Source organism: Acartia tonsa, chromosome 5 (assembly GCF_053477335.1).
Source record: "Acartia tonsa isolate MP-2025a chromosome 5, ASM5347733v1, whole genome shotgun sequence".
Classification (NCBI taxonomy): Eukaryota; Metazoa; Arthropoda; class Copepoda; order Calanoida; family Acartiidae; genus Acartia; species Acartia tonsa.
In genome coordinates, this window is record NC_137264.1 from 48,619,165 (window position 1) to 48,639,804 (window position 20,640).

Below are 20,640 nucleotides of genomic sequence, written 5' to 3' on the forward strand. Positions count from 1 at the left end.
TATATTCCTTACTCCAAAATTTGTAGTAGCCTTTCAAAATGCGTAAGACGACATATTGTATAAAGAAAATTAACGCGGGATTTAAACTTGAAATTAGCGCGGTGAGACAGATGTGCCGCGTGTATAATTATTTTACGACAAGCATTGTTTCTTATAATATTTCTTTCGAGGTTATCGAAATTATTGGAGACAAACTTTATATGAATATGATTATATTATATTATATCAAAAAGATATTTACTTTATAAATGTGTAACTTTTCGTGTTACAACAAATTTTTGTAAAGAAAATATAATCTTTCATATTTTTATGCGGTCTATCTGAACTGACCAAAAACATTTGCGGCAAGCAATTGTTAAATATTTATAAATAAAAAAAATTAAGACAAATTGTGATTACATGACATCTAGTGAAACATTTACTAAGAAAATCTACAAAAAAAAATACTAGTTTTGTGCTTTATATAGTTTTATTCGAATATTTGTAGGAAATCATATTTTTTACATTAAGTAACTAAATTGCGCCTCGTAAGATTTTGTAGAAAACATTTATGTTTTTAGTAGCGAATCTTCTATATATATGCTACTTTGTCCGTCCGTCCATACGTACCGCTGTGGAAGAAATGTTGACTATCATCTCGGCTGCTATTTCAGATTTACTGTTGATTATTTCAATTTGGGTGAAGTTCAACCTAAAGAGCATCCCCATAATTTGTATAGACAGCGTCGGTCTATAGAAAATATAAAGGTTATAACTTTTATTTTCTATTTACCTGGCCTTTTCTCTCCCTTTTCCTCTTTTCTCATGTCAATTTAGCATCTTCAAAGTTGTTTGCACAACTAAATGAATTTTGGCTTCGCTACTTAATTATGGCCGGTTAATTGTGTCCTTGTAAATTTACTTCATAGCAAATGCATGTGCTATTATGTGTTTTGTTGTCGTCTTGATTAAAATGCATGCATGTTATAATGAAGATTTCACAAGATTTTTGTACATCTTTTTGTAAATGATGGACCTTGTTTTACATCTTTGTTGCACATGCAATTGATGTTACGCAATCTCTATTATTATCAATTGAACTAAAGTACATTTCAAATTTTCTTAAGATTTGATAGATTTCATTGTACTTTGATAAGTTCTAACAACTTTTTGTGAGCATGTTTTTTTATTAGTGCTTAATAATTTTCTATTGAATAAATAATCTAAGTGTTATTCTACATAATTTCAGAAAAAATATAACAAATGCCCCTACTTTCAAACACAAATATCTAGAAGGACCGGATAAATGTTTTTTGATGCTGCTAGACCTGAAACCGTTAATTCCGTTGCAGTGGCCTGCAGGAATAACGACGTTGAATTGCTTAAGGTATTTGAACACAGGTTTGTCATATCGGGCGGGTGCTTTTGGGCGGGCAGTTTTGGGCTGCCCTTTATCGGGTCATTTTGGGCAGATTTGGGCACCCCCCGTTTTGGAGGGTGAAAAAAGGGGAGGGGGTAAAAAAGAGGGTGGAAGCCTATTTTTTGGGTGATATTATCCTTATACTAAATTAACAGGATGTCTGTTTGTCTGTGTGTTTGTACCAAAGGATCTCGCTTACCGCTGAATCGATCGGGTTTTCCTTAACAGGGTAGCTTCTCAAAGGTCCCGGAAAGGTTTATAACTATTTTGGGGGAGGGTACCACCACCCTCCCAAGAGAAATCACCCCTAGAAAAAATTCTCCCCCCCCCCCCCCCGCTAGTATTATATAAAATAGTAAGCTTTTTTGTATCTAGAGAAGGATTTCGCTAACCGCTGAACCGATATGGTTCTCCTTTCCAGTGGAGCTTTTATAGGTCCTGAGATGGTTTTAGGCTATTTTATTTTTAATAACAAGTCTCGGTATGGTTTTAGGCTATTTCATATCCTTTTTATATGCTTTTTCCGACATTTGCCCAATAAGGGTGCTTAAAATTACTTTTGGGCGCCCAAACCCCGCCTTAAACCCTTTTGGGCAATTGGGCGGCCTGTTATAAAAAAAAATGCTCAATATGACAACCCTGTTTGAACATGAACTTTTTAAAAAATATCTTTAATAAATCTTTGCTACAATTTTAATTCTGACTACTTACACTTTTACACACAATTATGTTTTATGATTTTATACTATTTTTAAAGCCTTAAATATTTTTTCCTTTTGTTATAAAAAAAGGGATAAGGTCATTGGAAGATTTCTGATTTCAGAAAGCTCAAAATCGATAACAAAAAAGTTAACTTTTTTTAACTTTGACTTTTTGGAGAGGGAAAAATATAAGTTGTATTTTTGTCGTTCCATGAATGATATGAATACTATCTATCGGGTTTCGTAATCCCTGTAATAGGAAGCTGTGTAAGAAATTGAGAATTTTAGGAGTGATATATATCTGCTATATATTATACATGGAAGACGAGATCTGAGGTAGATTCTTAAAAAAATTTTGGCTCACTGCCTCACTAAAACATTGAGGCTCGCCAAAAATGTTTGTGAAAAATTCTCCAAAATCACATAAAAAATTACAAAAATGAAATAAAATCATTAAAGGGTTAGGTATTAACATAAGATTTTATTTAATTTTTGTAGATTTTTTATGCGATTTTGGAGGATTTTTCAAAAAAAAAATTTAGCGAGCCTCACTAATTTTAGTGAGGTAGTGAGCCAAAAAGTTTTTTTTTTAAGAATCCACCTCTGTTCAAAAATCCCGCGCTTCCTCTCTGCCATGTTACATTTAACCGTCTCAATATATTATTTTACAGGCTAAAATAAGCGAAGGCTGTGGGCGAGATGGATTGCGACACAAAGATAACCGAGGATGGGAGCCAATACACGAGGCGTGTCAGGCCAAAGCTCTTGATTGTTTACGGTTAGTATAATTTGTATTGTTGATGTGTTAAATATAGAGACCTCATGTATAGATAAAGAAAATAATAGGATGTAAAGAATGGGATCAGCTCAAGCTCGTCCAAGCTTTGTTTTAGATGGTTACAACATCTCGATAGGGGGGTAATTCCAATTTTAGTGGGCTGAAATGGCGCGGTTAGATTGTTTTTATCCACTTCAAATTTACCCTGGGGAAAATTTTCTTGAGAGGTTAATTAGTAATTACCCCCAGCCAGCCCTTGATAGCTATTGAGGTGGGTAAATTGTCCCCCCCCCCCCCCCCCCTCGAATCGCCTACTATTGGGTGCTTAACCTTTCAACCATTAAACACTCTTTATTTATCTATATATACTACCTAGGTATACACTTACGAAAACAAAATTGATAGTAGATATTTTTTCTTTTTCAGAGTTCTCTTGGAGCAAGATTGTGTGGACATAAATGCTTTATCCTGGGCTGGATTTACACCTCTCAATATTGCAGCATCACAAGATAGTTCATTTCAGGTATACAAAAAAAAGGAAACCCTCGACCGGGGCTCAATCAACACGTAGCGCATCCGGTCGTCGTCTGGAAGGTGATGGGTTCAAATCTCGGCCCGACACCGCGCCATCATTAAAGACGTTAAAAATTGTTTCAACTGCTACTGTGTCAGGTGTGGGACATTAATAGTTAGAGTAGGGGGATAGCCTTGGCCCAAAACAGGCGCAACTCACTACCATGCACAGTTAGGACTTCTTAGACAAAGATCTTACAATCAAAGGGTTAGTTGTCTCTTGGATGTTACTAAAACTAATATCCTTGGGTGTTAGAGTATCGCTCGCGGATGATGCTCTGGATTCACCAGATGATCAGTTAAAAATCGAAGGAGAATCCGCCCTTATGAGGTAAGGTAAATAAAAAAGAAAGCTTGGTAATATCCTCTTTGAAAGCCTATAACCTAACCTAACCTAAAATAGTTGTTCGTTGTCGGGTTGGGGAGAACACCGAAAGCTTTTCTACTTGATTTAGTCAACTTAAACGCTATATTTGCAGTATATTATGATTTAAATTCAATTCGCATTGCGCCTTACATTTCAATCAGCCCCAAATATTAATGCACTTTTTTGGATATGGAACAATAATCTATCTTTTTTAAAGTTGTTTTTCATCATTATAAAAACAATAAAAATAATTTATCCTTTAATAAAATGTTCATTTTAGGATTTCATTTACAACTGTTTTTACTCTAGGTTGCCAAGATTTTAGTTGAACACGGTGCTGATGTAAATATTTGTGAAGATATGGGTTTATCACCCCTACATCAAGCTACCATTAGAAGGGATAGGTAGACAATAATTAGGTTTTATTATTTTACTTGTTATCACAGAAAAATATAGCACTAAAGTTTTTACTTATTCCTCAATTTCAAGAAAAATAACCTTGCCTAATTACCCTTATAAAGATGTCTTTAAAAAGTTATTTTATCACACTTTGACTAAGTTAGTTATATAAAAGGACATATGTTTATGTTATTATGTAGGAGACTACATTATATTTTGTACTTTTTATCTGATTGTACTTTTTGTACTTTTTTCTTTAAAAAGAATAGCAAACAATATGTTTAATTGTGAAGAGACAGTTTTATTTTAAAAGTTAATTATTAGATAATAATGATCACTAAGGTTTTTTTTTAATGCAACCATCTCGTAATCAATATGTAAATAGCACTTAGAATTCGAATTTCGATCTGAAATTTTGTATGAGTATTCCTTGTTACGTCTATTTTCCCTAAATCGAACAAAAAGTTGGAAAAGTAACGGCTAATGGCTGGCGGCTCAGCCGTTTAGCCATTTTTTTGGCTATTTTCAAGGCAAATCCATCACGGAACCTATCTCCACATAATAATCTTTAAAAAACGTTTTCAAACGGTTCTAAATGGTAGTTGCTGGTACTAGAAATATAAAAAAAATATTTTTTTTGTATCATTTAACATGATTTAAAGCAAAAATATGTTTCAAAAAGTTGATTCCTACGTAATTTATGACAGATTTGTCCTAATAATAGCAAAAAAAAAACGGCTAAACGGCTGAGCCGTCAGCCGTTACTTTTTCAATTTTTGTTCGGATTTAGGGAAAATAGACCTACCAAGGATTACTCATGCAAAATTTCAGATCGAAATTCGAATTATAAGTGCCATTTATACATTGATTACGAAATGGTTGCATTAAAAAAAACACATTTTAACACAAAACTCACTTTTAGACATCTTGTCGATATACTGTTGAAAAATCGAGCAAATGTGAACAAAAAATCTGTTTGGTCGACAACCCCCCTACACACGCTGTTAAATGAGGCTAGGTTAGTGTTTTAGTAACGAAACTACTCTTTAATTCTATGACTGTCATGTCCCTTAAGTATTTTCTTGAGTTCTATTTAGGATAAAGGTCGAAAATTTCTTGTTGGTGTGTCATGTCCAGTCCATACTAAATGAATATCCATTATTTATAAAAATCACACTAGAAATTTCATTTATTAAGCTGCTTTATCAAATAAGCATATCATATTTATTTTCAAATTTACTAAACTTTTTAACATCTACTACTAACTCATTAAAGCTGCTGACAAATTTTTGTGAAGCTTCCCCTCAGGGTGCCGGAGCCGTATAATTTTGATGCGGCTCCGGCTCCGCGGAGCCGTATTTGGAAATACGGCTCCAGCTCCGGCTCCGGCTCCTACCTTAAAATTAATATATCAATTTTTTTTCATTATTGAATTTGATAAAATAAAATAAATAATATAAAATATTTTGCTTTAATTTGATTAAAGCTATATAAAAGTAGAAGGATGTGTGTCTATTTGTTAAGTAACAATAGTTTTTCAGTTTATTATATGGAAATAGACCGTTGCCAAATTATAATATTACTTTAAAAAATCATTTTTAGCTAGTCCGGAGCCGGAGCCGTTTTTAACGAAAAATACGGCTCCGGATCCGGCTCCACCAAAAATGTTGCTGCTCCCGGCTCCGACTCCAGAACACTGCTTCCCCTGCTTCCAATAGATAATATATTTTGAATTATCTCTGTTTGTCTAATTAGCTGCTCATGAGATTTAATTTTGTATAAATGTAGGAATTATATGGGAAAATACACCTATGATTAAAAAAAAACAATTTTTAGAAGCAAAGCTGCTTAAAACGACATTGCTTATTAGACTCTCCTTCTAACGCATGCTGGGTAGCTTTTTGTTTCAACTGATTTTATGTCAATGTTCTCGTTCTATTTTATTAAAAACTATTAGTATTGCCCTAGGACTTAGGGACCTTTTATTTAAAGAGGTGGGGGAAACCATCATTGGCATCTAGGGACTCTGTCTTTAAGGGAGTAAGGCTACAGAAAATAATCTAAAACCATCCCAGGGCATATCATATGTGAAGATTCACTAAAAGGAAGAACTAAATCAGTTTGGTAGTTAGCGAGATCTTTGGCTAGACATATAAGGATCACTAGGTACTTTTATATAAAATATAATATAGGATATGTTTCTAGTTTACAAGATGAAGAAATTGTGATGGAGATCTTACAGTTGCTTATTGCCCAGGGAGCTGAATTAGATATTGGGGACGAAAATGAATTGACCTCTCTATTGATTGCCGCACAAAAAGGTATTGTTAAAATTTTAGTATTTTTTGCTTATTATCACCAAGCTAGATTTCAATTTTATTTCTGAAAAAGTAAATAAAATCATATTATAAAAGATAGAAGATAGATTAAAACACAAAAATAATAAAACATAAATGAATATAAAATAACTTATTTCATAAACAGACAAGAGAAAATTTCCATTTGGTTTCAATTGATCTTGAAACAGTCAAAAATTATCCCTCATGTTAATTTAAAATTTCACCTCAAAAGTCTGGCCTCTTAAAGTTCGAAACCATGCAATAAGTACTAAAGTAGGTAGGTAATTTTTATTTTACAGTCAAATATCCCTGAGTTTCTCGGCTAATTTATAATTTATTGCACGTTCGCGACATGAACTTTAGTCTTTCACGGAGTACTTTCTGTATAATAGTATACTATTTTCAATCTAAATTAAAATTGTTTGATAGTTCCATGTTGTATTACTAAAACAAATTCCCAAACACTTTAGATAAAATTTTCAAATAATCGGTAAAAAAATTTTTTTAGTTTCAATATTTTGATTTTTTCAGGTTTTCTGGAAGTTTGTAAGATCTTACTGGATAACTGTATAAGGTATGGATCATTAAACTTTCCTTGACTGTTTTTTTTCACAATTATTGGACTTTTTGCTTTGCTGTTTTTGACAGCAGTGTCAAATTTAGATTTTCATAGATTTTTAACTTTTTAATATTTGTCAGGTTGCTTAATATGGAAGCAGAAGATGGTGCTAATGCAGTAATGTTGGGTAAGAATATCTTTACATAGGGCATGTTCTGTAAAGCTTAGCTTTCATATTATGCATATCTGCAATGATAATGAAGCAATTTAATTCCTTTCTAAAATATTGCTTTAATTTAATATTCCCTCTATCTTTTTATATCGTTTAATGTAGTATGCCATTTATTAGATTTTACTCTCTTTTCGTCTCTCACTTTAGGATCTTATATGGCGGTTTCCTTTAAAGTTTTAAGGGGGGGGGGGAGGGGTTAGTTTGTCGTGTTATTATCTTAATTCCTCTTAGGTTAGGTTATATTGGGTACCTTGTAGCTCCGCAGGGTCAGGCATCATAAATTTCGAAGGGGTTAGGTCCCTCTTTCTCCCACCATATTTTCAACCAGTTTAAAAAATAAAAGTAGTATCGATTTGTGTTTGAGGTGCTTTTTGATGGAGAACTCTTATGTGTTATTTTATCATTTAAGTACATTAGTATAGGTACCTCTATTTATTCAGCTTGCCAAGAAGGTCATTCCCATATTGTGAAACACCTCTTGAAAGTATCAGATAAAAATCCTGAGCTCGCCATTGATTTAAACAAGAAAACTATTGATGGAGCAATGGCTGTTCATTTTTCTGTGAGATCAAAGGTTAATTTTATTAATTTCAAATCCGCCAATCAAGAAAGAATAAATTGTTAATTTCATTTTTTTTAAAGTTAGGCACCTTTCATCAGTGATGTTAGGCATTTTTTAGATGAAAAAGAATTAAGGTCACCCGTGTCTTTCTAGCAAAAGAATATGAGCAATGTATTGTTTTCTTTTTATAGCCTTTAATGATATCTTACAGTTTTCTTTTATTCTACAAATTGAACTTTTTTAGGAACATGGAGCTGAATTACTAGAATTACTTCTCAAAAGAACTCGCTCTCAAGAGGTATTCTAATTTTAGGTTTAGATAAATGTTTAAAAAACTTTGGACAAAAATAATACAAAATTGATATCTTAACAGCTACACACGTCTAACTTGAAAGAGTTAAATTGTTTTTATTACAGTCTTCTTTAAGCGTTCTCATTTAAAGTGTTTAAATACAATAGTAGGATGTCATGTGTCATACTTTAATCCACTTAATAAATAGAATTTGTGATCTCCATTGAGCCTAGCAAGCTCAGAAATCCCTTTCTAATTTAAAGTGATGGGGGGAATGATTTTTTTCTTTATGTCAAACCACCTGTGGGGGCTATATTATATGATTTAACCTTACCTAACCTAAAGTAAAATACCCAAAAATAGCCCCCTTCTTTTTTTTATTTATTTAGATATAAGATTGTGGGGATTCTTTGCTCGATTAACCATTTTAAGGGCAACTCCATGGAATTTTCTTTCAATTTATAATATTATCTTTTGTTTATATAGGTAGACTTGAACCATCTACCTCTCCCCCCCCTCCATAAATGTAGGTAGGCATTCATCTCAACCAGTCACCCATTAAGTCTTCTTTCTTACAGATTGTTGACGCAAAGAAATATTCAATATTTCATCTGGCCATGATTTATGAAAATTGGGAGTGCGTGCTCACCCTTGCCAAATATCTACAGCCTCTGGCATTTCATATTGATATCACTAAACAGCCATTCCAAGACGAAGTACCTGAAAATTATTCATTGTGGTAATATTTTGTTAAGACTGTACCCAGGGGTGTATATTCTGCACAAGATTAATTTTTTCCCCGTGCTGCAATTTTTTTTTTTCCCTCCTAGTTTTTTCCAGCAAGGAAGGGGATAAAATGGAAAAATATTTTCAGAACTCTTTATTTTATTCATATTCTGCCCCCTTCCAACATATTTTTAGATTTTTTCACCAAAGAGGGGAGAAAAACAGAAAAAATGCTCTAAGTCCTCTTAATTTTTACATCCCCCCACCCCCTCAGCCGGGTCAAATTTGCAGAATATACAAGCCTGACTGTACTTTATACTATGTAACTAAAGGTAACTCCGGACCAGAAAAAAAATCATGACAAAGAAAATTTTTGAAGTTAAGCGCAGTTATTCTATATCTAGGAAACATTTTTATCACTGACTTCATTAGAATTAAGGGAGGCAGCGGTTCTGACACTTTTGCGTAGACAGTGAGTGATTATAGGCTTTGTCTTTAAAGTGAAAGGATGGATTATTTCACAAAAAAAAGTTTCTTTTTGGGATGTAGTTTTCCTATTTTTAAAAAAAATTGGATTTTTGATAAAAATTTTAAAAAATACTTTTTTTAAGAGTTAGAGTTCAACTTATAAAACAAAATATGCATCTTTTTGAATGTTATTTACATATTTGAAGATAAAAGATGCATAGTTTTTTTTACCAAAGAGGGGAGAAAAATGGAAAAAATGCGTTCAGTTCTCTTAATTTTAACATTTTTTCCCCCCCAACCACATATTTTTTATTTTTTTTACCCCCACCCCCCCCCCTCAACAGGGTCAAATTTGCATAATATACACCCCTGGGTCTGGTTACTAAAAATGGCACAACCACCTCCTCCCTCGAGATTTTAATTGCTGCGTTACTCATGTACTTGTAAATAATTGTTAATAATCTTAATCAATTTTAGGAGCAAATACACCCTTCTGAATCCACTCGCATTCCTGTTGATAAATCAAATCAAACGAGAAACAATACCACCAAGCCTTATCAAAACATTGGTTCAATGTTTAGTCAGCTGTTTGTTTGACTACAAAAGAAACAGTCTTCCTCCCGCACTAGCATTTGCTATATTCAAAGCAGACAATGATGATAATTTGTTCTTGTTGCATTATTCACAACAAAAATTACAAGAAAGATCAGAAATGATTAGAATCATTGCTGCGAATAAGAGACAAAATTTTGGAAAAGATCTTGTTCAAATATTGACGCTAGGCCACCCAGCTGACATTTACCTGCTCTTCAGAGAAGGTTTTATTAATGCTTCGGATTTATCAGATGAGAACAAATTGAGTCGTGTTATCAAAAATGTTCCAAGAGTTCAGTGGGGGACAAAAAATGTGTTTGACAATAAAGCCCTGGCGATGAAACACCTCTTTCTCGTGAAACTATTTGGATTTTTTAATCTTCATAAGAAGCATTTTAACCTAGCACCTATTTTAGTGCACTATAATATGCATGGGAAGGATTGTGCCAATTATTTAGAAATGTGGCAAAGTATGTCATGGGGCATGAAGTCATTACAATCATTAGCCCGAAGCAAACTACATTTGATGATGCCCGGAGGTACAGGTTTTATAAATAAAGTTCTTCTACATGCGTATTGGATAGCGCTGATTTGGTTATGTTAATGTTACAACAACAAAAAATGGGGGAGGAGGGAATTTTTTGTTATTGAGAGGGGTTGGGGGTGTTCCACCCCCTAAGAAAATAGCCTAAAACCACCACAGGACCAGTAGGTATATTCCCTGAAGAGTAGAATCCGATCGGTTCAGTGGTTACCGAGATCTTCAGGGACGGACGGACGGACGGACGGACAGACAGACAGACGGACAACAGACAGACATCGTTCTACTTTGTATTACAGATTGTCCTTTCGATTTCAAACATGGCATGATTATTGCTGAAACAGTTAGGTCCACTTTATAAAGCGTAGCAAATCTACAATCACCAGAAAGTCAGTATGTCCTTTTTATACATAATTTTTGGCTTTTTGTAAAACAATATAATTAATATTATGAATATGATATCCTCAATAATTATCCTCCACATATGTTTATTTAGGTATTAATTCTGACAACGTTGTTCAGCTTCCAATTCCTGCAACATTGAGATATTTTATGCTTTTTCAAGATAAAATTGAGGAGCTTTTAATCTCTCTACAAATAATCAGAAAGTATTGGGCCTACAGGCCTGTATTTGGAGAGTGAGATAGCTGTAGCATAACTTCTACGTTGCATTTACTCAGATTGTGACTGTTTTACAAGGATGACAACATCCATAGGAGCAAAGCTAGATAAATCACACAGTCTAGCAAACAGAAATATAAAGACATATTCAGTTTTTATCATTATCGTTGTTTAACTTAACCCTGAGATTAAAGAAAATGTAAATCATCAATACAAGAATCCTCATGGAAAATTTTATTTGATTTAAATTTTCAGAAGGACGGACTAGCACGAAAAATAGAGAAGCTTCGCTGTAAAATTTTAGATATGTGATACTTTTAAAAGATTAGATAGGTACCTGAAAATTCATGTTAGTTTTTTTCAGAAAAAAAATATAAAATGTTACCAGCTGCCAATGACATCATAGGAAAATCTTCAATCCTTTATCTTTACATAAAATATTAAGGACATTTTTTTATTTTAAGTAGCGCAGCAATAGTGTGTATTATTGGTTAAATGAAGGGGGGGGGGGGGGGGGTGGGATTTGGGATAACAATAAACATGATAAATGAGCAACTTTCTTTTGTGGGCTACTCTCTTAGTTTTAGAGATTATGTCGTAAAATCTTTTTAATCAAGTTAAGTATTACTCCAGTTACCGAAATCTTTAAAATAAAAACAGCGGCGGGGCCGCTGGTTTCAGCCACCGCCAAAATTACCCATTTCACTAAATAGATATAACCCCCCTGGCATCACTACTTAGGTTTTCCTAAAAATTGTTTAAAGATTAATATTATTTTATGTTGCATTCCGAGACCTTATTCATCACAGACATACCGACACACATCCAGCTACTTAATTAGAATATGATAAATATAATATTGAATATTAATGAATCTGAAAATAGGTGAAATTAGATCCAATCAACGGTTTATACTGATAACAGATAACACTGCAGGTAACTGTTAAGTATTTTAGGGCTCGCAATCCGCCCAATTTGGCCAAATTTTTGGACCCGGAATCCGAATCCGCATTTCGAATTGCGGATTGTTTATTTTTATGACTTTTGTAGCAAAACAAATTGTATAAAATAAGGGTGACAAAAACCAAAAAAGTATTTAAAGTGTTTCCTAACTACACGTAAAATGGTGGGTAGCAGTAATCGGTATGCTATAACGATGTAGAAATCTTATGGGGGAGATATTACGCGAGACTACCTAAGGACTTAATTGAGACAAACTGCGTATGGTTGTAACTCATTTGCAGACTGGCCAGAGTGTACGTTTTGTACGTAACGTATCGAATTTGAGTACGTTCTGGACGTTATATTGAGATGTGTACGTAACGTATTTTGTATTTTGTCTTTTTGCACGTTTTACGTTTTTTTTAAGGATAATAATCAAATATTAGTAGAAAATTAATTTGTATGTTTTGTACGAAAATTTTTACAAAAACAACAACAGGTGTATTATATTAAATAAATTCAATGATATCTTAAATTTCATAGAACAAAAATATGTAGGTAAATTATTGCAAACAACAATATATTGGCGAGACTGGACGCACTCTAAGAACCAGAATTGGCGAACATTTAAGATACATAGCAAATAACAAACACACGACAACAGGACAACATTTCCAACAACCAAATCACAACATGAAAGTTACAATTTTACATGTTCTGAAATATGAAGGAGAAACAGAGAGAAAAATTAAGGAGGCAAGATGTATCAATCTATTCAACACAAAAACAATTGGCCTCAATAATAGATAATAGAATTAGTAAATGATTAGCTAATTAATTTTTTACACTTTTTGTTTGTACAGCAACATTTTTAAAAAAAACTTCTTTTAGTTTACATAATAAAACAATAAATGAAAATATGAACTAATTCATTTTTTTAAAAAGAAATTTTCCAACAATTTGCTCAATGTTTTTTGTCAATATAACGGATATAGTAAATAATAGCTAATAGCAAAATAAATTTTTTTTTTTATTTTTCAAGACCTAAAAAATTTTACTTAAATTTTATTATCATATTTATGTATATACCTAGAGTTATCTCTTTTTTAAAAAAATATTTTTGGAAATATAATAGATATAGTAAATGATAACTAACTCCAATATTAAAGAACCTTTTCCACAATAACTTTTTTTAAATGTTTTTTTTTGATTATCAATAATAATATATAAACAGTTTAACTCTTAAATACAAATCTTTTGTCAATATAATGGATATAGTAAATGATAGCTAATAGCAATTGAAAATTTTTTTATTTTACAAGACCTAAACTTATAAGAAAAAATTTTTATTATCATAATTATGTATAAACATTTACTTCTTTAAAAATCTTTGGAGTACTATAATAGATATAGTAAATGATAGCTTACTCCCATATATAAAAAAGTTTTTTCAAAATAACCTAAAATGTATAAAAGCTTGACTTCTAAATACTAATTTTATTCTACAGTATCTATGCAGCATAACCTAATTCTAAATACTTCATCTATAAAAGTAAGCTTTAATTTTGAATGATAATTTAATAAAAAAAGAAAATAGTTTTTTTCATATAAAAATGTTAAATATTAAAATTTATGTATATCAATATATTTTAAACACCCCCCCCCCCCTGCTGATATTGTCTCTTGCTAAAAAAAAATCTCTTCCAGTTTACTTTTAACATCCAACTAAACTCAAGGTTGATCATATTATTTTCTTCTTTTTTCTTTTTTTAGCAACATTTTCTGCCTTTATAGTTCTACAAATTTCTTTATTTTTACCTATCTTTTAATATGTAAATTAAATTAATATGATTTATGTCATTTAGACTGATGAGGGTGCAATGTCCACCGAAATATATTTCAATAAATAGCTGGGAAGTTAAAAGACTTTTTCACTTAGTGAATTTATCATATACTTATACCAAGTCGAGGTTTTATAATCATGATGTTATAAAGTGTAGCCTCCTTCCTAGTTATAATTGTGAAGTTTTATCACTGTGATTTTTCCTTGCCTATTGGAAAAACATTCCCACATATATATTTGTTATTTCAGTGATAAAGTAATGAGTTAAAAATCATTTGGTTAGTTACTCCTTCACAAACATAAAACAAATGACAAATCTAAATCATATCCTATCAAACCACATAACAAACAAAATGTTTTTTAAAGCAAAAAACAGTATCAAACTTTTCCACAACCAAACTGCAACTGTCAACTTCCTAAAAAAATGTATCAAACACAAACAAACCATAATTCCACCAACATTCCGAATCCAAAACAAACCCAACCCAAATATTTCTAACACAAACAAACTGAAATGGTATGACCAATCTGTGAAAACATCAAAATTTTTCATACAAATTGCTATAGATGACTTACAAAAGCAAATAAATATTTCAAAACAAAAAACAAAAGAAACCCAATTACTTTTATTACAACATCTTAGTGAAGAAAACAAACAAACTGCTGTCTCCTCTCTCCTAAATTATGAAATTACATTAGCAAGAAACCTAAAAGAAGCCAAAGTTAAAAAATTTAATTTTCTATGTAAAAAGCAAAATAACACACCTTGTATAGAAAACGATTATTCAGGAGACACCCCACATCAACCCTTCACCCCTCATTCCCCAACTCTGACACCATCACCTCCTCTCAGAAGACCCGCCACCCCCCCTTCCCCAATTCTGTCTCCGTCGCCCCCAGACATACCCCCTACACCGGATGCTTATACAGAAAACACTCCCCCACAAACTAATACAAAGAGTAATAGAAGAAAGAATAGGCCCGGCATTAGAACAAGACAATTCATAAAAAAACAGAGAAAGATTCAAAAACAAACACAAATCTCGGCAATCTTTAACTTCTCTGACTTCATAGTAGACACTGCAACTGAAAAACTTTTAAATAGGGGTTTAAACTTCTCAATAAAAACACCAATACCAAAAATAACACAAATACAAGCTGACTGTAAAAAACTAGAGAGACAAATGGCATGGAAAGAACATTTCAAAAATGATACATCAATCTATGTATCAAAGATTTTCAAGCAAGAGAAAACAAACCTCCCTCCAAAACCAATCCCACCAAATCTTACTTCTTTTCTAAACACAATAGAATCTAACATATGTGACAAAACAAAATGGAATAGAAACCATTTCAATCCAAACCGAAGCAATATTTCAAAAGAAGAACAGATAGCTTTAGAATCTCTAAAACATAAACAACAAGACAAACAACTCATCATAAAACCTGCTGACAAAGGAGCGGGCATATGTATCATAGACTACGAAAAATACATAGAAAACTGTATGTCTCATCTAAACTCTGTACAACACCAACAATCTGGCCCCATTCTACGTTATTATACTCTTAGTTCAACAACACAAGCATTCCAAACTAAAGCAAAAATCAGAGCTACACTAAAACAGGGCAAAATAAGAGGGTGGCTAACGAATTCTGATTTTAATTCAATGGACCCTAAAGAATGTGGACTTGCAAAGTTTTATCAAATCTATAAAATCCACAAACAATTCAATGAAGGACAATTACCGCCAGCAAGACCAATCATCAATAATATTGGTTCACTTACTGAAAACATCTCAAAATATGTCGACCATCACACTAAAGACCTTGTCAAAACATTACCTTCCTACCTTGAAGACACAAGAGATTTCCTGGACCTTTGTGAAAACATAAACCAATCTGGAAATCTTAAAGACAATCAAATCCTTGTTACTATAGATGTAGTTTCTTTATACACCAACATTTCCAAACGAGATGCAATACCATCAGTTCATCATTATTTAGAAACAAGACAAGACAAATCCGTTCCTACATCATATATTTTACAATTACTCGAATTAGTATTTGACTGCAACTATTTTAAATTTGGCAATAGAGTGTTCAAACAAGAAATAGGGGTAGCAATGGGTACAATATCTGCACCAAACACAGCCACACTTACGATGGGAAAATTAATTGATCCCAAACTTCACCAACTAGCATTAGACATCCAAGGTAACTTTGACCCTATATCAGCACTAAAAAGATTTTTAGATGACTATTTTATGCTTTGGACAGGAGGCATACAATCATTAGAAGAGTTCCTGAATGAAATCAATAATATCCATCCTACTTTAAAGTTCACATACAATTATACTTCTCCCTTTCCATGCTATGAAACAACAGATGTGCCACACGACTGTTTTTGTCATACAACAAGGAAAATCCCATTTTTGGATGTACAAATAGAAATAAAAAATGACAAACTAATAACAGACATTTACAGAAAACCAACAGACCGCTGCCAATACCTTCTTCCTTCATCCTGCCATCCACCCCATGTTATAAAAAATATTCCTTACTCCCTGTGCTATAGACTGGTTAGAATTTGCTCAGAGAGACCAACTTTACTGAAAAGAATGGAGGAGCTGAAAGACTTTTTCCTTTTAAGAAACTATGATAAACAATTAATCAATTCCAGCATTATGAGAGCATTAAAACTTAAAAGATCCGATACCCTAAAAAAAGTCACCAAAAAACAAAACTCAAGAACAATTTTTACTACTACCTACCACCCTGCACTGCCACATATATCAAAAATATTAAAAGATTCGTGGAGAATGAATATTGAAACAGACAACCAATTGAACAAAGTTTTTGACAAACCACCAATGGTAGCATATAAACAACCTTCTAATTCCAGCCTACGTCAAATTCTTGTGAAATCCACACTCCCTGACAGGGAACACAGAATTCTGCCAGGACTCAAACCATGTAATATGAATATATGTAATATATGCCCATACATCGATGCAAAATCTACAACCACAAGTTCAAACGACAACAGTATAAAGATATCAATAAACTGCGAGGCCACCTGTCTTACAAAAAATATTGTGTATTGTATAACCTGCTCTTATTGCAAACAACAATATATTGGCGAGACTGGACGCACTCTAAGAACCAGAATTGGCGAACATTTAAGATACATAGCAAATAACAAACACACGACAACAGGACAACATTTCCAACAACCAAATCACAACATGAAAGTTACAATTTTACATGTTCTGAAATATGAAGGAGAAACAGAGAGAAAAATTAAGGAGGCAAGATGTATCAATCTATTCAACACAAAAACAATTGGCCTCAATAATAGATAATAGAATTAGTAAATGATTAGCTAATTAATTTTTTACACTTTTTGTTTGTACAGCAACATTTTTTAAAAAAACTTCTTTTAGTTTACATAATAAAACAATAAATGAAAATATGAACTAATTCATTTTTTTAAAAAGAAATTTTCCAACAATTTGCTCAATGTTTTTTGTCAATATAACGGATATAGTAAATAATAGCTAATAGCAAAATAAATTTTTTTTTTTATTTTTCAAGACCTAAAAAATTTTACTTAAATTTTATTATCATATTTATGTATATACCTAGAGTTATCTCTTTTTTAAAAAAATATTTTTGGAAATATAATAGATATAGTAAATGATAACTAACTCCAATATTAAAGAACCTTTTCCACAATAACTTTTTTTAAATGTTTTTTTTTGATTATCAATAATAATATATAAACAGTTTAACTCTTAAATACAAATCTTTTGTCAATATAATGGATATAGTAAATGATAGCTAATAGCAATTGAAAATTTTTTTATTTTACAAGACCTAAACTTATAAGAAAAAATTTTTATTATCATAATTATGTATAAACATTTACTTCTTTAAAAATCTTTGGAGTACTATAATAGATATAGTAAATGATAGCTTACTCCCATATATAAAAAAGTTTTTTCAAAATAACCTAAAATGTATAAAAGCTTGACTTCTAAATACTAATTTTATTCTACAGTATCTATGCAGCATAACCTAATTCTAAATACTTCATCTATAAAAGTAAGCTTTAATTTTGAATGATAATTTAATAAAAAAAGAAAATAGTTTTTTTCATATAAAAATGTTAAATATTAAAATTTATGTATATCAATATATTTTAAACACCCCCCCCCCCTGCTGATATTGTCTCTTGCTAAAAAAAATCTCTTCCAGTTTACTTTTAACATCCAACTAAACTCAAGGTTGATCATATTATTTTCTTCTTTTTTCTTTTTTTAGCAACATTTTCTGCCTTTATAGTTCTACAAATTTCTTTATTTTTACCTATCTTTTAATATGTAAATTAAATTAATATGATTTATGTCATTTAGACTGATGAGGGTGCAATGTCCACCGAAATATATTTCAATAAATAGCTGGGAAGTTAAAAGACTTTTTCACTTAGTGAATTTATCTTATGCATATATGTTATTATAACTTATAGTTAAAATTTATGGATTTTACATTATTTTTTTAAAATTTTTTTATATTCTTAGGTAAATATTTCGAGATATCAGGTGTTCAGTTTAGGATTAAGAAGTCTCTTCTTGGTATCTTCAGTTTATAAAGAATAAGAATCAAATATAAGTATTTGTATTTGTACAAAAAGCATTACAAAAATAGTACATTATCTATAATACAAAGTAGAATGATGTCTGTCTGTCTATTTGTCCGTCTGTCTATCAGAAGCTTAAGATCTCAGTAACCACTGAACCTATTGGGCTTCACTCTTCAGGTAATATACCTATTAGTCCTGTGATGGTTTTAAGCTATTTTCTTGGGGGGGTTGACACTTAAAGCTTTTTACTTACTACTAGGATTAGCAGCTTCGTCCCTAGCGTCTAGAGTCTTCGTCCCCTCCAAACTCCAAGAAAATAGCCTAAAACCACCACAGGACCAGTAAATATATTCCCTGAAGAGTAGAACCTAATCTTTTCAGTGGTTACCAAGATCTTAAGCTTTAGACAGACAGACATTGTTTTACTCTGTATTAAAGACAAGTATTTTCTGAGATCTTTAGCATTAGACAAAATAACCCTATATCCTATTATATGTATATCCTATAAATCCTTTTCTTCTGTAGCGAAGAATCTTGCTAACTACTGAACCGACATGATCTGGGTGAGGTTGTAGGCTATTTTCTTTTTCCTTCCATATCACTTCAAGAACCTGTATTCAAAATGGTAGAAAAATAGCCTAAAACCATCTCGGTAACTGTGTTAAGTTTCCCTGAAATTAAGTAATCAATCGGTTCAGTAGTTATGAAAATCTTAAGCATCAGGCAAAAAACTTACTACTTTATATACCAGGATATACTTAGTACGCAATAACAGGATGTATGTCTATCTGTCTGTCTGTTGGTACCGAAGGTTCTCGCTAACAGCTAAACTGATATGGTTCTCCTTTACAGGGTAGCTTCTCATAGGTCCTGGGAGAGGGTACAACCACTCTCCCAAGATAAATCACTCTTAGAAAAAAAATCACCACCTTTCCCCTATTTTTTCTTTCTTTTTAAAACTGAAATCAGAAATTTATTAGCGAAGCTACTCTATAATCACTTTGTCAGTCCGTTACGCTATCGGTAAACGTGATTTTCTCGGCTCCTGTTTTTGATTAAATAAGTTGACATTCTACATATTTTCATTGAGATTTGCCATTTGGTTTGGTTCGAGATCTATTCCTAGATTTTCAAGTTTTCATGGTTTTATCGACTCCTGTTCAAGATAGACGGCTTAAATTTTCAGTGAATAAATAAAATCACATTCTACACATTTTCAAAAAGTTTCTTTAAGGTTTGTCTATTTGTTGCAGTGCTAGATCGATTTCTAGATGTATAGGTTTTTGTGATTTTCTCTACTCATATTCTTGATAGAGGGTTGTAATTTTCAGGGATTGTATAAGTTTTCATTCTTAATACTTTCACTAAGTTTCATTGAGATTTGCTTATTGGTTGGGGGGCTGAATTTATTCCTAGATTTTCACGTTTTTATATATATTTTAAAAAGGTTTTGTAATTTAAATAAGTTAAATGCTTATTTTTTATGACACTACTCTATAGTTTATTCATTTTCCCCGATTTCCATCCATAACTTTTGAGTTTCGCTACTCATGGATGTTGTCATCCTTGTTTATTACTTTTTATTTTTAAATAAAAAATAAAAAATTGGGTTTTTGAATTCAACTCCCCCCTAATCAAGTTCCTCTAGAGGCCTCTAAGGGCCGCGTAGTCGCTGGTCCTTATAATAGGATATACTTTGTACGTAATAACAGGATGTCTGATTGTTTGCACCAAAGGATCTCGCTAACCGCTGAACCGATATGGTTCTCCTTAACAGGATAGCTTCTCATAGGTTCTTGAAAGTTTTATAACTATTTTGGGGAAGAGTATCACTATTGACCCTCCCAAGAGAAATCGACTTTAGAAAAAAATTACCTCCTCCCCCAAAAAAGAATTTTAATTGATCACTGATTTTAAGTTAATTTTTTTACAGATGTCTATATATAACTTTTGAGCTTCGCTACTTATGTATGTTGTCATCCATGTTTTTTACTTTTTCTTTTTAAATCTAAAATAAAAAAATTGGGTTATTGCATTCAACTCTCCCCTCCTCAAGTGCCCC

The 20,640-nt window shown here is 32.0% G+C and overlaps 2 protein-coding genes across 2 annotated transcripts in view; both read left to right on the plus strand.

Annotated features, from left to right (window-relative positions):
* Positions 1 to 1,226: 1,226 nt before the first annotated feature.
* Positions 1,227 to 11,530, plus strand: LOC145319699 (uncharacterized). The gene is made up of 13 exons (XM_080161998.1): positions 1,227 to 1,366; positions 2,772 to 2,878; positions 3,305 to 3,401; positions 4,128 to 4,222; positions 5,140 to 5,235; positions 6,423 to 6,538; positions 7,088 to 7,130; positions 7,256 to 7,302; positions 7,788 to 7,921; positions 8,154 to 8,207; positions 8,780 to 8,940; positions 9,873 to 10,528; positions 11,027 to 11,530. Exons 1-13 carry the CDS (start codon positions 1,286 to 1,288, stop codon positions 11,170 to 11,172), a joined length of 1,833 nt encoding a protein of 610 aa, XP_080018124.1. The 5' UTR covers positions 1,227 to 1,285; the 3' UTR covers positions 11,173 to 11,530.
* Elp6 (Elongator complex protein 6) overlaps positions 11,510 to 20,640 on the plus strand; it is a 32,383-nt gene continuing 23,252 nt past the window's right edge. Inside the window, exons 1-2 of the mRNA XM_080162000.1 lie at positions 11,510 to 11,553; positions 12,033 to 12,087. Coding sequence (XP_080018126.1) covers positions 11,530 to 11,553; positions 12,033 to 12,087 — 79 coding nt within the window. The 5' untranslated portion in view covers positions 11,510 to 11,529. The remainder of the gene's footprint in view (positions 11,554 to 12,032; positions 12,088 to 20,640) is intronic.

Bases quoted from the DNA above. Each gene is read 5' to 3' on its own strand.
- LOC145319699 (XM_080161998.1), top strand. From the start codon at position 1,286: ATGTTTTTTGATGCTGCTAGACCTGAAACCGTTAATTCCGTTGCAGTG. The intron at 2,879-3,304 runs GTTAGTATAATT...TTTCTTTTTCAG, and splicing joins AAAGCTCTTGATTGTTTACG to AGTTCTCTTGGAGCAAGATT. The intron at 7,922-8,153 runs GTTAATTTTATT...GAACTTTTTTAG, and splicing joins ATTTTTCTGTGAGATCAAAG to GAACATGGAGCTGAATTACT.